Source organism: Lissotriton vulgaris, chromosome 3_1, assembly GCF_964263255.1.
Source record: "Lissotriton vulgaris chromosome 3_1, aLisVul1.2, whole genome shotgun sequence".
NCBI classification, from domain to species: domain Eukaryota; kingdom Metazoa; phylum Chordata; class Amphibia; order Caudata; family Salamandridae; genus Lissotriton; species Lissotriton vulgaris.
This window is the reverse complement of record NC_141689.1, coordinates 1,669,241,650-1,669,258,815: the sequence shown is the minus strand read 5'-3', so window position 1 is coordinate 1,669,258,815 and position 17,166 is coordinate 1,669,241,650. Positions and strand designations below refer to the sequence as shown.

Here is a 17,166-nt window from a genome sequence, read left to right as displayed (position 1 = left end):
GGTCCCTAAACTCAGGAACCCCTTATGAGGAGGCAGAAGCGTTGTCACCTGAACGGCTAAACCGTGGAACACCTTCACTCTCAAATTAAATTAAATTAAATTAAATGATTAATCTTCTTCCTTTAGGAAGGCATTAAAAACCTGGCTCTTTAACCAATAAACACCCTGGATTCTGCCCTGATAGTACCCCCAAAGAAGTAAAGTCCTCTCATACTCAATGAGAAAAAGGCAGGGCCAAGATGCCTTCAGGCATTTGAGCGCTTTATAACATAAGATAGTGCACAACAGCATTTCTATGCCCATGATTATCCTACGTGTATTGTATTTTGTGTCCATCTACTGATGATTTCTTTCTCTCATGATACCTGTGCCCATTAGGACACCTGTGCCCACTGACACTCTTGCAGCCCTAGTTGTACCAGTGCTCATCATCATTCTCGTATCGTCCAGTCTTCATGTGTCCATTGGTGTCCGTTGTCCCCCAAGTATCTGCCAGTCACTGTTCCTATTAGGGTTTTCATCAAATTCAAAGAATGTGAATACGTCATGCCCTCAGTATTTTCTGCATGAAATCACTGTTGCCTGCCAGTAAGCATTTTGACTTCTCAGCCAGTGCGAACATGGCCTATGTGAAAGTGAATGGCATATTAAGTGAAGTGAGTTGTTAGCAAGTCTGTAACCCACGTTAAGAAGGGCATAACAGGTAGAGAGGATCGGATAAATTGCCCTAACACATTAGCTTTCTGAGTCTAACAAGAAAATGCATTTGGGGAATAATTTCATTAATCCCAAAGATGTATCAAATCTGCAACAGGCAATTCTGAAAAAATAGGAATAGTGTAATATTACAATCACATGTCTAGAAGACTTGTATCAACAGTCACAGAGTAAATGCTGACAGGGAGGGACACCTAGCATGCTCCATGAGTTGGCTGAGGGCTGTCACTGAGTCAATTGCTGGTGATTTGTGTAAACTCTACTGCATATTCTGAAGTTATTATAAACAGAGAAAGTACTTCATCCAAAGTAATCAAATCAGACTGCAAGGTCAATCGGAGGAATGTAATGTTGTTTGGAACAATGTCTCAGACAATTGAGCCCTAATAGCAGGATAAAGTCTTCCGCCCACAATTGAGTTATCTGAATTCTACAAGACCACTCTATTCCTGGGCATTGCTTTAACTTTAATTATTACTTGCAGCCAGGAGACCATTTGCAACTGTCACCTTTAGGTCCTGCCACACTTGTTTGGACTACTAAATCTGAATAACTTTGGAAACATATTTACTGAGATGCGTATCAACACATTTATTTAGAAAGACAGTTAAAGTAACATCTCAGTGGCTACTGAATGACCTAATCACAAAATAGGTATGTACAAGCATCTGTGAGAGGTCTCTTATGATGTAATATGTAATGTAAAATGTCAACTTTATTTAGTCAGTGTGTAAAGTTCCAATATTCCTTTCTCCCTTCCAGTCAAACTCCAGTTTGTGTAATCCAACCTTAAAATGATTTCAGACTGCATACTCTTCTATGCACAGCCTCTTTTCCTTGGGATGCTCCTGTTACACCAGAAATGTCTCTTTAAAGCACTTCACTACTCTTTCAAATCAAGTCCATGTTTTATAAAACACTTAACATAAAACAAACGCATAAAATATCTGCGCTGTGACCAGCAGACATCTCAACTGAAGTGAACGGAACCCACACACATTGACCCAATCTCGAAATTCTAATGCTGCGCCAAAGATTGATCTAGATACAATTATATTTAACCCACACATTACCCATGATAGCTGCTGTACATTCCCCCCTTTCTGTCCATGTGCAAACATAAAGGAGTGGGCGTCATGATCCAGAGAATCATTGAGCTTTGGGTATGAACAAGTAAGATTGATTAATAATAGAAAGACCAAACCTCCAGCCATTAATAAAAGACAGAAGTCAATCTATTAAGGTCTTGGTAAAAAAGGAGTAGTTTTTTACCTGTAACTCCAGTTCTGTAGTAGGGGTATCTCAGTTATAGTCATAATCTTGTGAATAGTCCCGCCCATGTGCGTGGACCCCGGAGCAATCGAAATAGTCCCTTAAGTTGTCTTCTTTTACAGTCCTGTATAGACGCTTAAGAGAAAATCAAAGTCAAATAATGCAGCCTAAAACTACAAGGCTACATTGGCCAGCACTTCATCTCAAAGTGAAAAAGATAGCCAAATAATATTACAATCAATCAATCAATCAGTGACACTTGTATAGCGCGCTACCTACCCGTAGGCGCTGGGGAGGGGGGGTCCGCTACTGCTCGAACAGCCAGGTCTTCAGCTTCTTCCTGAAGGAGAGGTGGTCTTGGGTCAGGCGCAGGTCGGTTGGGAGGGAGTTCCAGGTCTTGGCGGCCAGGTAGGAGAAGGACCTTCCTCCCGTAGTCGCTCTTTGGATGCGGGGGACGGCGGCGAGGGCGTGGTTGGCTGATCGGAGGTGGCGTTTGGGAGCGTGGAAGTTGATTCGGCTGTTGAGGTAGCTCGGGCCCTGGTCGTGTAGGGCTTTGTGTGCGTGGGTGAGGAGGCGGAAGGTGATTCTTTTGTTGACCGGGAGCCAGTGAAGGTCTCTCAGATGTCCGGTGATGTGGCTGGTTCGTGGGATGTCGAGGATGAGTCTGGCTGAGGCGTTCTGGATCCGCTGGAGTCTCTTCTGGAGCTTGGCGGTGGTACCGGCGTAGAGGGCGTAGCCGTAGTCCAGACGGCTGGTGACGAGGGCCTGGGTGACGGTCTTCCTGGTTTCGGTGGGGATCCACCAGAAGATCTTCCGTAGCATGCGTAGGATGTTGAAGCACGCCGAGGAGACGTTGTTGACTTGCCTGGTCATGGAGAGGGAGGAGTCCAGGATGAAGCCCAGGTTGCGTGCATGGTCTGTCGGTTTGGGTGCGGTGCCCAGGGCGGGGGGCCACCAGGAGTCGTCCCAGGCGGAGGGTGAAGAGCCCAGGATGAGGACCTCCGTCTTGTCAGAGTTCAGTTTCAGGCGGCTGGTCGTCATCCACTCGGCTACCTCTTTCATCCCTTCGTGCAGGTTGGCTCTGGCGGAGGCGGGGTCGTTGGTCAGGCAGAGGATCAGCTGGGTGTCGTCGGCGTAGGAGATTATGCTGAGGTTGTGTTTGCGTACGATGGCCGCGAGGGGGCTCATGTAGACGTTGAAGAGGGTGGGGCTCAGAGATGACCCTTGAGGGACGCCGCAGATGACTTCGGAGGCCTCTGACTTGTACGGTGGTAGGCGGACTCTCTGTGTTCTTCCGTCGAGGAAGGAGATGATCCATTCCAGCGCCTTGTCCTGGATTCCAACGTTGCTGAGGCGCTGTACTAGGGTGCGGTGGCAGACAGTGTCGAATGCCGCGGAGAGGTCTAGGAGGATGAGGGCCGCTGTTTCTCCATTGTCCATCAGGGCTCGGATGTCATCGGTGGCGGCGATGAGGGCGGTCTCGGTGCTGTGATTGGCTCGGAAGTCGGACTGTGAGGGGTCGAGGGATCCGTTCGTCTCGAGGAAGGCGGCCATCTGCTTGTTGACGGTCTTCTCGATGACTTTGGCTGGAAACGGGAGGAGCGAGATGGGGCGGTAGTTCTTGAGTTCGGTGGGGTCCGCTGTTGGTTTCTTGAGGAGAGCGCTGAGTTCGGCGTGTTTCCAGCTCTCAGGGAAGGTGGCGGTGTCGAAGGAGGTGTTGATGATGTCCCGCAGGTGGGGTGCGATGACAGCGTCGGCCTTGTTGAAGACGTGGTGAGGGCAGGGGTCGGTCGGTGATCCGGAGTGGATGGAGTTCATGGTGCGGATGGTGTCTTCGGTGCTGATCGGGGTCCAGGCGTGGAGGGTGGTGGTGGGGGGTGGTTGTTCGGTCTTGGTGTGCGTTGGTTGGTTGTTGAAGCTGTTGTGTATGTCCGCGATCTTGTTGTGGAAGTATGAAGCGAGGGAGTTGCAGAGGTCTTGTGATGGGGTGATGTTGTTGTTTCCTGCGCTGGGGTTGGAGAGCTCTTTCACGATGTTGAAGAGCTCTTTGCAGTTGTGTGCGTTGTTGTCCAGTCGGTCCTTGAATGCTGTTTTCTTGGCGGCGCGGATCAGCTGGTGGTGCTTCCGGGTGGCAAGCTTGAGGGAGGTCCTGTTGTCCGGTGTGGGTTCCCTTCTCCAGACTTTCTCGAGGGCTCGGCAGTTCTTCTTGGAGCTCTTGAGTTCGTCGGTGAACCACGGGGCTTTCTTGCTGCCGGGTCTGCTGGGCGGGGTCCTCAGCGGGGCGAGCTCGTCCGCGCAGTTGCTGATCCACTTCGTGAGGTTGTCGGCGGCCTGGCTGGGGTTCGCTGAGCTGGCAGGAGGGTGCTGGCTCAGGGAGGTGGCGAGCTGGTCTGCTGTGATCTTGTTCCAGCTTCTGCGGGCGGCCTGTTGCTGGTGGTGGTGGGTCGTCGTTCTCTTGAAGGTGAAGTGGACGCAGCTGTGGTCCGTCCATTGAAGCTCTGTGGCGTGGCTGAAGTCGATGTCTGGGCTGGAGGAGAAGACTGCGTCCAGTGTGTGTCCGGCGAGGTGGGTGGGGGTGGACACCAGTTGCTTGAGTCCAAGATTGGCGAGGTTGTCCAGCAGGGTGGTGATGTTGCGGTCGTTGTTGTTCTCCAGATGGAAGTTGAGGTCCCCCAGGAGGATGTAGTCAGCGGAGGGGAGGGCATGCGGGCTGACGAAGTCGGCGATGTCCTCGCTGAATTTTGTGCGTGGTCCAGGGGGTCGGTAGATCAGGGTGCCTCTGAGGGTGGTGTTCGGGCTGGTGTGGATCTGGAAATGCGCTGGTCAGGGTGTTGTCGGTGCTGGTCTTGAGACGGATGGTGTTCCTGTGGATGATGGCGATGCCTCCTCCCATCTGGTTGGCGTTGCGGTCCCTCCGGACGATCTTGTAGCCCTCTGGGATAGCGATGGCGATGTCGGGAGCTGAAGAGGCGTTCATCCAGGTCTCCGTGAGGAAGGCAACGTCAGGGGCTGTGGCGTCTAGGAGGGTCCAGAGTTCGATGGCGTGTCTGTGGACGGAGCGGGTGTTGAGCAGGATGCATTTGAGGTGGGTGCTGCTGGTGTTCGACTTGGCGGGTGCTGGTGCGAGGCAGGTCCGGATGCAGGTGAATTTGCAGGCTTGGCAGCTGAAAGGTCCGTGGGTGCGTCGTGGAGTGGCTTGATGGCATTCTGGGAGTCGGCCGGTGTTGAGTGCGATGAGGGTGGCGGCGGAGTACGTCAGGCGGGTCGGTCGGGGTCTTCGTGGGCCAGGGGTCCTGGCGCTGGTCGCGATCCGGTCGCGGACGGGCGCAGACGGGCTTACATTTGGCGCGCCTTCGGCGCACAATCGGCGCGCCCGCTGCGCGTTCGCACGGTCGCCATTTAAGGCGAAGTGCGCGGGTGGGCGGAGCAGCTGGGAGGCGGGAGCGGGGAGGGAACAGAAGAGAAAAGGGGCGGGGCCACAGGCGGTGGCGGGAAGCGGGGAGGGAGAGCGGAGGGCGGCGAGGTAGGCGGGCAAACAGGAAGGAAACTGGACACGGCAAAGAGGATATAATTACATTAACAGGCACAAATGGAGGGAAAAATAGAGCAAAAACATAAAGGAAAACGATGGTACAGCACAAGGGAATACAGGCACAAATGACGGGCAAAACAGAGGAAAACAGCTAAAAAAGCGATCAGGCGGCGCAAAGAAAACAAGCACAAACTTTGGGCAAAAACACTGGCAAAACCAGAGGGGAACGGCCAGGCGTCAGCGAGGCCGGCGGCGAGGCAGAAGGCAGGCAGAGGGAGACACACGCAGCAGCTGGTGGCCGTGCGGCGCGGGGGTGTCCCACAAGTGGGTCACACTCACCTGCGTCGCACGGTCGCCATTTAAGGCCAAGTGCGCGGGTGGGCGGAGCAGCTGGGAGGCGGGAGCGGGGAGGGAACAGAAGAGAAAAGGGGCGGGGCCACAGGCGGTGGCAGGAAGCGGGGAGCGGGGAGGGAGAGCGGAGGGCGGCGAGGTAGGCGGGCAAACAGGAAGGAAACTGGACACGGCAAAGAGGATATAATTACATTAACAGGCACAAATGGAGGGAAAAATAGAGCAAAAACATAAAGGAAAACGATGGTACAGCACAAGGGAATACAGGCACAAATGACGGGCAAAACAGAGGAAAACAGCTAAAAAAGCGATCAGGCGGCGCAAAGAAAACAAGCACAAACTTTGGGCAAAAACACTGGCAAAACCAGAGGGGAACGGCCAGGCGTCAGCGAGGCCGGCGGCGAGGCAGAAGGCAGGCAGAGGGAGACACACGCAGCAGCTGGTGGCCGTGCGGCGCGGGGGTGTCCCACAAGTGGGTCACACTCACCTGCGTCGCACGGTCGCCATTTAAGGCCAAGTGCGCGGGTGGGCGGAGCAGCTGGGAGGCGGGAGCGGGGAGGGAACAGAAGAGAAAAGGGGCGGGGCCACAGGCGGTGGCGGGAAGCGGGGAGCGGGGAGGGAGAGCGGAGGGCGGCGAGGTAGGCGGGCAAACAGGAAGGAAACTGGACACGGCAAAGAGGATATAATTACATTAACAGGCACAAATGGAGGGAAAAATAGAGCAAAAACAGAAAGGAAAACGATGGTACAGCACAAGGGAATACAGGCACAAATGACGGGCAAAACAGAGGAAAACAGCTAAAAAAGCGATCAGGTGGCGCAAAGAAAACAAGCACAAACTTTGGGCAAAAACACTGGCAAAACCAGAGGGGAACGGCCAGGCGTCAGCGAGGCCGGCGGCGAGGCAGAAGAAAGGCAGAGGGAGACACACGCAGCAGCTGGTGGCCGTGCGGCGCGGGGGTGTCCCACAAGTGACACACTTGACACACTTTGTAAAGTTTCACACCTAGAGAAACACCCCTTCACAAAAATCCTTTGTCATGATAGAGAGGAAGGGCTGGACAGACAAGCCCCATAGGCTGCCATTATGTGTCTGGAAAAGGGATACTGAGCCTTTAAGGAACTCTCCAGAGACCCTCGGTATCGCAGGATGCACAGCCAGGCCTTTTACTTTCAGTTCTTTTTTAAGGTGTATAAAGCCAGGCCTGTAGCATTCAGTACATTATCTTTTCATCCACCGGGGAGGAGGGCAGGCGCTTATGACTATACCCTTACTACAGAACAGGAGTTACAGGTAAGAACTACTCCTTCTGTAGTAGGGGATCTCTGTGTATAGTCATAATCTTGTGAATAGAATGGCAAGCCCATCCCAACAAACCAAACCAGTGGTATAGGAAACAGACAAAACCACTACTGTGCAAACAGATTTCTCAACAAAGCCTGCCCAATATTAGCGCCTGCCCTGGCATCAGAGTCCAGGCAGTAGTGTTTGGTAAAGGTATAGACAGACTTCCAAGTGGCAGCCCTACAGATATGTGCAATGGGAACATTACGTAGCAAAACTGTTGTATACGCTTTGCCCCTGGTGGAATGAGCCTTAGGCTTACCCCCTAAGGCCTTGTGGTAACATAGCTGGATACAGGACACAATCCACCTAGAGACGGACTGTTTAGAGGTGTCAAGACCAGTCCTGGCCGAACCATAATTGACAAACAATTTGTCTGACCTACGAATGTCCTTGGTCTTATCCAAGTAGAATTTTAACACCCATCTTACATCCAGGGAATGAAGAGACCTCTCCGCCGTAGAGGTGGGATGTTGGAAAAACGTATGTAAAGTTATCGTCTGATTAACATGGAAATTAGAAATTACTTTCTGAAGGAACTTGGGGTGTGTCCTCATGACAACTTTGGAAGCATGAAACACTGTATAGGGCTCTTGACAACACAGAGCCTGCATCTCACTCACCCTGCGGGCCGATGTCATAGCCACAAGGAAGGCCGCCTTCCAGGATAAATGCTGTAGAAAAGCCTTATGAATAGGTTCAAAAGGCTCCTTCCTCAATCGTGACAGCACCACATTCAATTCCCATGAAGGCGACAGACGCCGAACAGGGAAAATACTTTCTTCAATCCCTCGAAAAAAACCTTAATTACAGGAATCTGGACGCAGGATGTTTGTGAAGGGCATTTCCTATACGCAGTTAATGCTGCGAGGTAACCCTTAATCGAATGGAAATTAAGGCCAGATTGAGCTAAATGCAAGAGGTATGGAAGGATGACATCTTCCTTGCAGGAGGTAGGATCAGCGTTCTTGGACGTGCACCAGATGCAGAACCTTTTCCACTTATAGGCATAGGAAGTCCTTGTGGAAGGTCTCGTAGCCTCCTTGAGAATTTCCATGCAGTTGTTAGGCAAGTTCAAGTGTCCATATTGTACTATCTCAGGAGCCGTGCTGCCTAACTCAACGATGAAAGTTTGGGTTGCACCATCTGCCCCCCACACTTCGTGAGAAGGTCCGACCGACATGGAAGCTGCAGATGGGGTTGGAGAGACCGGTGGAGCAGGTCCGTGAACCACCACTGTCGAGGCCACTCCGAAGCAATGAGGATCATTTGTGCTCTGGATTGCGACAGCTTGATGAGTACTGCCGGAATCAGGGGAATGGGTGGAAAAGCGTACAGAAAGCTGTTCGACTAGCCGATACATAGCGCATTCCCCAGAGTCCCTGGTTGGTAAAACCTGGAGGCGAAGTCTCAGCATTTTCTGTTTTCGGGGGTGGCAAACAGATCTATTTCAGGAGTGCCCCATTTTTCGAAGATGTTTCCTAGCACCTCGTCGTTTAGGACCCACTCGTGGTTTTCCTGGACCAGCCTGCTGAGTGCGTCCGCCTGAGCATTCTGTACACCTGGTAGATGGGTAGCCGTTATCGTCAGTCCTCTGGCTAGCAGCCAGTGCCAGATCGCCTGCGCTTCCTGGGACAGTGTGCGAGATCTCAAGCCCCCCTGCTTGTTGAGGTAATACATTGTGGTCGCATTGTCCGTCTGCACAAGCAAGGAGTTGGTCTGGAAGGATGAATGAAAGGCTTTCAGCGCCAAATGAAAAGTTCTGAGTTCCAGAAAATGTATGTGATACGTAGATTCCGCCTGGGACCACGTTCCTTGAATCTGTAGATGGTCTGAATGCGCTTCCCAGCGGTGGAAAGAAGCATCCTTCACAATAGTCTGTATTGGAATGTCCTTGTGGAACGGAACCCCCTTGAGGAGATTCTCTGCTGAACACCACCATCTCAGGGACTGTTGAGCGCGTAGAGACAGTTGGATCCTGTCGTCCCAGCGCCCTCGAGGCGTGCATGTGGTGTGAGGAAGATGCAAGAGACCATCAACCCCAGAAGAGAAGACACCGTCCTCACTGTCGTTAATGGAAAGGACATGAGAGCCTGAGCCTTCAGGAGGATTGATAAGCGTCGCTCCTCTGAAGGAGACACGCTTGCTCTGAGAGTATCGATGGAAGCTCCCAAGTACTGCAGGCACTGAACAGGAGTCTGAACGGACTTGGACATGTTGATATGCTGACCCAGCTGATTCAACAGAACGGCCGTCCTGTTGAAATGCAATTGCGCTTCCTGGAAGGTGGAGGCTTTCATCAACCAGTCGTCCAGGTACGGGTAGACAAACACCTTGTTCTTTCTCAGGTGCGCTGCCACCACTGCCATGCATTTTGAAAAAGTCCTGGGTGCAGACTTCAGACCAAATGGTAGTACGGTGTACTGATAGGTGCCGACTATGAAGCGCAGGAACTTGTGTTCTGTGCAATGGGAACATGGAAGTACGCATCCTGCAGATCTATTGCGCAAAGCCAGTCTCCTCTTTGCAGCTGAGGATAAATCTGGTGCAAGGACAGCATGCAAAATTTCTCCCTGCGAATCCATTTGTTTTCTTGTCGCAAATCCAGAATGGGCCTGAACTAATTTTTGTCCTTTTTGAGTACCAGAAAGAACCTTCAGTATAGGCCCTTTCCCCTTTGAAACAGAGGGACGTCTTCTATCGCCCTTTTTCTTAACAGGGTATCAGCCTTCGCTTGAAGTTCGCGCAGCTGGTATTGCAAACGAACCGGTGGAATAGCTGGAGGAGGGCTGACAAAACGAAGAATGTATCCATTGCAAACAATATTCAGGACCCACTTGTCCCGAGTAATTTTTCTCCACTCTGCCAAGTAATTCTGTATGCTTCCCCCCACCGGAGCGGGTAACAGACGAGAGGGAAGTAACTCCTCAGGGCTTAAAGCCCTTATTCGCCGAGGAGGCCTGCCAGCCGCCTCTGCCCCTCTGACGCTTCTGGAAGGGTTGTCGCTGGTATTGCCGTTGTTGCTGCTGCTGTTGGCCAGCTTCACGACCTTGCCCTTGCTGAAATCTCTGGGAAGACTAACGCCTCTGGAAGGGGTGGAAGGACTTCCGCTGCTCCTTTAGTTTCTACAAACCTACATTTTTTGAGCGTTTCCACTTCCGCCTTCATGCGGGCCATCTCTTCGTCCGCATGTGTCCCAAAGAGGGTAGATCCCGAAAAGGACAAGTTAGCAATCCGCTGTTGCGCCTGTTTTAAGTTTAAGAGAGGTAAGGCGCAACCAGGAGTGGCATCTCAAGTTGATGCCATGGCAGTACCCATGAGCAGCCAGGAGAGAGGCGTCTACCGCCGGACTGATGACCTGATTCGAGACCATCATGCCCTCATTCAAGATCTCTTGGAAGTCTTCTCTTATGTCCCTCTGGAGGAGCTCAATGAATTGCTGCAGGGACTCCCACAAGGAGCGGTCCTACTGACCCAACAGCGCTGATGAACTCACCACTTTCATAGAGATGGCAGCTGTACTGCAGACTTTTCTTCCTGCCGAATTCATATGACTGCTCTCCTTGTTGGGAGGGACCGTAGACGAAGGGGCAGTAGAATGCTCCTTCTTGGCCTCTGTCACAATGACAGAATCCGGGACAGGATCTGATCTTTAGAACGCTGGATCCGAATCCGGGGGCCTGTACTTCTTTTGAAGCCGGGATGGCGCCGACTTCACCAAGGCCGGCGTCAGAAACAGCTCCATGGTCGGTTCCTCCAGTCCTGGCACCAAAGTCAGCAAAGGGCGAGAGAGGGGCCTGCGCAGCAAAGTTTCAAAGATCACACTCGCCGCCCCCCTCAGCAGCACATCCTGGAATGTCACAATGTCATCCCCTGGTGACACTCTTGTAGGAGGAGAGTCCGACAAAGTGGGAGAATATCTACTGTCACTGGACAAGTCTGTGTACCTGGACCATGACCTTTCCCTCCGCCAACGATGATATGACCTCATTGAGGATCTACGCTCACTGCGAGAGCGATGCCTCCCTCTTGATCTTGGCTTTCTGGGCCTTGCAGGAGCCACCAGCCCAGGAGGCTGCGGAAGCGGAAGAGGTTGAGCTGGAACCAAATGCTTCGGTTGTGGAGCCCGAGGCGGTGGTGGAGGAGGAGGAGGAGGAGGAGGAGGAGGAGGTGGTGGAGGTGGAGGATGAGGAGGTGGATAAGGAGGAGGCGGTGGAGGAGGAAGTTGCGGAAGAGTAGGAGGTGTAGGCGTCCTGGGCCTTGAGGATGAATAGGTCCGGGAATAATCAGAGTCCGGTGACCTAAGACCTCTCCTCTTCTTACGAGCAGGCCTCAGGGAGGATGCTCTGGAGGTAGATCTCTCTGAGGACGAGCGCCGGCGGCGCCACAGCGACCGGTGACTCGCCGATGATGAGGTGACGCTAACCACAGAGGCACTAGACACCATTCTGGGCCTCGACTTCCTCTTCGATGTCGACCTCTTCGATGTCTCTCTTCTCGACATCGACCTTCTTGACGTTGACGAACTCCCCGACGTCGAGTGCCTTCGCCTTGACGTCGATCTTTCTCTCCTCTACGCCAACCTTCGCGTAACCGGCGAACGGCGGTGTCGCCTCGATGGCGAGCGCTTGCCCCTTTGGGACTCATCACGACGTCGATGGTGTCGACGCCGGTGAAGTCCTCGGCGTCGACCTTGTCCGAGGTCACGACGTCCTACCCCTCGATGCCGAACGTCGCTTCGACCCAGAGCCCTGGGTCGACAGGTAACAGATGGTAGTCATACCTCTCGATGCCGACGCCGAAACCATCGACGTAGAGCGGGACCGGTGCCTTTTCTTGACTGGGGAGCCCCCCAGAGGCCGGTGCACGGGCAGAGGATGATGACAGAGTCCCTCCATGCCCAGAAGTCCCACCTGGTTCTTGATGTCTCCTCTACTCCAGGCTTTGGAGACGAATCTTCTCCCTGTCACGCAGGGTCCTCCTGGAGAAAGAGTGACAGATATCACAGGAGTCAGGGACATGGGTAGAAGGAGACAGAGTATGCACACTCTGTGGGGGTCAGATTTAGCCTTCTTCCTACCACACTCAGGGCACTTGTAGAATAAAGCTGGCATTTCAACAATATGGAGGTGGCAAAACTGGTCAAAAAAGACAGCAACTGGAAGAGGAAGACCCCAGACGTCGAGTGAAACACTCATATCACTGGAAAAGCTCCAAAAATTTAAGATATACCCAAAAAGGTAGAGCCCAATGCTCCAGGGTCCTGCTAGCAGGAGCCGGAAAAAAGAACTGAAAGCAAAAGGCCTTTGGCTGTGCATCCTATGATACCGAGGGTCTCTGGAGAGTTCCTTAACCCCTTCCATGCTGGTGACGAACCCCAGCCGTCATGCACTACGGTGCTCGTGTGCTGATGACGGCTGGGGTTCGTCATGGCCCGCCCGTGTTCTGCCGGCGGCCGCACACGGGGAAAATCGTGGCCGCACGGAAGGGGTTAAAGGCACGGTATCGCTTTTCCAGACACATAATGTCATCCTATGGGGCTTGTCTGTCCAATCCTTCCTCTCTATCATGACTTTTGTGAAGGGGAGTTTCTCTAGGTGTTAAACTTTACAAAGTGTGTAAAATGTAATATTATTTTATTTTTCACTTCGAGATGAAGTGCTGGCCAATGTAGCCTTGTAGTTTTAGGCTGCATTATTTGTCTTTGATTTTCTGTTAAGTGTCTATGCATGACTGCAGAAGAATACAATTTAAGAGACTATTTTGATTGCACTGGGGTCCACGCACATGTGCGGGACTATTCACAAGATTTTGGCTATACACAGAGATCCCCTACTACAGAAGAATAAGGTTTCTTTAATTCTTTTATTTAGAGCTAAGCTTCTGAATATGTTAATATCTCACCTTCGTCCATGCCATTTAGTATCTCGTTCAGCTCATCCTCGGTGTGCTCACAGTAGTGCTCCTTCCAGCTTTCCCCAGTTTCACTGCGGAGGATCACCAGCTCCCTCTCCTTGCCCCGAAGCGCTGCGAAGTGAGGAATCTCCACAATCACAGGCCTGTTTTGGTTACATGAAAAGACAACCTCAGTGTGGAAGGCAGAGCGGGAAGCCGAGGCCTTCGCCTCAGGCTAGTACAAAGTGATCTCACATACCTATGAATTTTATTTAATCTTTTGACAAGCCTGGACTACCCTGTTGATTATTTAAATAAACTGACTTTTAAAGTTATTTAATTAGTAGGCTCCTGTGTCAATAGACTTTTCCATATACATAATTACGGGACACTGGCCAGTTAAAACCTTTTCACATACTCTAAATAAAAATGTTGAGGGCCAAGGTTCCATCACAAATTCTGTCACCAAATATTTGATTGTTTCAGGAAATAGAAATAATCAGAATAAAAAAAAACAGATTCATTATATTTTATTTCTATTACTCCAAATTATGCTAACACTCTTTTCATTAAGGGCAATAAAAACAATAATGGCCTGCCACAAATGCTACCAATCCATAACCCTTGCGTGTGTGCCTTCCATGGTACCAAACTATTACTATTTTAGCAGTGCAGCAAACACATAATACATTTTGTAAAAAGAGTAGCAGCTCTGTTGTATGCATCTGCAGTATGAGGCATGTCATGCTTAACAGAAAAAAACACACCTATAATTAAAAAAGGATACAAACAATCCATTAAAACAAAAACCATATATCACAGGGATTGGGTAAATTGTCCACTAGTGTACGGCAAACACAATGTAAATCATAAAATGGGGACAATGCCATGGTCACAATGGTAAAAAGAAAAAAACTATAATATAAGAATGGGGAACTGGCATCCATCCAGTTGTACTTAAATATCTCCTACCCAATGAATTTGGTCCCGGGAGGCCCAAGCTGCAGGATCCTGCTGACCAGGCTTTCACCCTCATTAAGAGGGGGAGGAGCAGTAGGCAGGTGAAGTTTACTGAATGCATCCAAAGCAGCATTGGAAGAAAGAAGATAGGTAAACTTTCAGAGTTGTGTTGTTTTGCTTTTCGTAGCCTGTCCCAGTGCCTTGTGTGGCCCACACACAGGAATCAGGAACTGCACCAGTAGATAGTTCATCCATGCAGGGTGTCATGGACGAGTTAAACCTTGGGTCTGGCCTTAGACCACTACACGTCACCTCACAGACATTCATCAGTCGCATTCACTCCTCTAAATATCATGTCCATTCATGAACACCAACTTAGTAACATGTTTCTGCCAGGAGCACCATGGATCACAGTGGTAAAATTCGCGAGAAGGAACAAGTCATTGCGGGGTACCACAGAAGATCCCAGTGGCAGATTGCATGAATATCCAACATTCAGGAAAGAAACCAAGAGGGGAATGTGGAACTTACTCTGAAGGAAATAGAGATAACATGCTCAAGTTTTTTCATAATTGCTTAAACAACTGTTCAAGAAGTTTAAGTAGGACACAGTGTAGAACACAAAAGTAGTGTGCTATGTCTTTGTGTATGGCGTTGAGGAAGTGAAAGGGTTTGCAGTGATGCACAACCATGAAATAATGAAGGAAAATTGGCAGTGCTACATGTGAAGCCTCAGTTACATACAATGTGATTTCAATAATGATCTGGAGTGATCCCCTTCTTAATGTATGAGTTAGGAGCAGAAAGAGCACAGCCTACACCGTTACAGGTAATATGCAAAGTCTGTCACATTAATGATAAAAGAGTAAACACAATAGTAGCCTCTGAATTAAGTGAATGGAAATGGACTGCACACATCACTCTAAAACTGGAGAAGACGGGATAGGTCAATATGCCACAGAGCCAACTGCAAAACATTGAGGTATATTTACAAACAAATGGTGCAGTGCGGTGCCGCAAGCAATTTTGCTGCCAAGAGCTGCATCATTTTCTAAGTACAAGAATGTGCCGTATTTACAATACGGCGCACTCTTGTACTCACCCCTGCACCGGCGCAAATAAAAGCAGCCTAGCAACAGAACAAGCACCATTGCAAGCCCCTTTGCACCAAAAAACTGCGTCGAGGACCATATTTGCAAGACGTCATTAAGCCATGCAAAGTGTCTTAGCGCCGCGTTAAAATATGTGGCAGAGCACAGCACCACCGGAGCGTCGCAAAAAGTGACGCTCCGGTGGCGCAATGTCCTTGTAAATATACCCCATGATTTTTAATAATGCAGGAAGAGGCCAATATCAAATCTATGAACACAGTCATGCCCATGAGAACACACGTTTACCCACAGCCAGACTCACACATAACTCGACCACACATATATAAGCATGCACTACCATAAATACACACATTTGAAATACAGAAATCTGTTGACAGTGTAGGTTTGTTTCGAAATGGGTGCAGTAATCCAGTTATTTTCAGAAACTGAAACAACTCAGAACTTGTTTATCGTTGGTATGTGGCACGAGTCCTCAGTTTCATAGTCTTTTCTTCTCAGACCACTAGGTCTGCACCCTTTCAAAGGCCACATTGCCTTTTGTGATTTGAAGCATAGTGACCTTGAACAATTGTACTAATTACTGTAATTAATCCTACACCGTACAGCCTCTGAAAACCGGTTTTGTACATTTGTCACATTGCACACTTCAAATGGTGCTCTGATTTAAGAAACTGGTCACCTGTGATAAAGAGTTTTTGAAACCTAGTCAATTTATATTACGTCTACGCATCGGCTTAGCGTGCAACATTGTACTAAAATGGTTGTTGCTACAGCTCTTCTCTCTAGGCACAGTTTGAAACTTACTATTATAAAAATATATGATATACTATAGAGACATCTAATTACTTCATTAAATATATGTTTATCTTCACACCCTAAATTTCAGAAAACCATTCAATCCAAAAGCTAGAAGCAATTTATTCAGGCTGTTCTGTGGGCTGTTAGTTTTTACCTAGGGAGGAGTTTTGTCTCAGTAGTCATTTGTCGCTGTTTGATGATCAAATAGAGGAGAACTATTTTTTAATGTTAATTTTCTCAATGGAAATACCACTACTGTTGTAAAAGCACTGACTTTGACCAGATGTATTTAGCCCATGTTGTTTTCTATATCTGCTTCTTAACAGCAGTCCCTGATGGTGTTGGGTTTTTGTACGTGGGTCAATAACTGCCCATACATCACAAAGCATTAATAAAAACAATCGGGAATAATGTCTCCTTCTTCTCACTCATAACAGAGACAACTTGACGGATACATTTCTTAGAAACCCTGTGCTTCGTGCTGTGCTATCCAGATCAATAAGTACACCTTTTCCACTCTTAGAGGAAACTAGCGATTGATGGGAATGTTTTAATCAATCTTTACTAATGGAAATTCCTCTGGGTAACATTGCATTTCATCATTTTAGTTTGTGTCATCATTACACAACCAAAGCAATCAACAAATGAGTGTCTGACCCTTCACCCTTACTCAGAGCTTGTGCGCCTCCTATGTACATTTGGGATGTCACTCCAGTTACACAGCTTTAGCCAAGACTAGTCCACATTTGACTGATTTTCTTTTGTAGAGGAACACATAAGCTGCTAATGGTGGAATGGAATGCAGATCTGAGGCTTTCACACTGAGTAACATAATGACATAATTTACATCTATCGCGTTGCTACGTTGTTCCTCTGTCAACTAAGAATGAGCAACCCAATATACCCTTGAGGGCTTGGGCGATAGGTATGAAAGGGTAATTGTGCCGTCAAGGGTTTTTGTTAAACTGTTGAATATTCAGAATTATATATTATTTTGTGGTCCTAAACATTTGACACCACTGATGCACAATTTGTGTCAGAAAAAGTTTATTAGACAAATAGAGCTAATACCAGACGGTAATAAAAAGAGAGAGCAATAGCAGAGTGTATGGAAAAGTTCTGTTTGTTTTAATTATTCACAAAACAAGAATAAAATATACATGGGTATACCATTTGTTGCAAAA

The 17,166-nt window shown here is 49.3% G+C and overlaps 1 protein-coding gene across 1 annotated transcript in view; it reads right to left on the bottom strand.

Annotated features, from left to right (window-relative positions):
- The window catches only part of ANK2 (ankyrin 2), an 874,236-nt gene that overhangs the window by 274,150 nt on the left and 582,920 nt on the right, over positions 1-17,166 (bottom strand). The window contains exons 29-30 of the mRNA XM_086962136.1: positions 14,085-14,183; positions 13,122-13,276 (exon numbers count right to left, since the gene is read on the bottom strand). Coding sequence (XP_086818262.1) covers positions 13,122-13,276; positions 14,085-14,183 — 254 coding nt within the window. The remainder of the gene's footprint in view (positions 1-13,121; positions 13,277-14,084; positions 14,184-17,166) is intronic.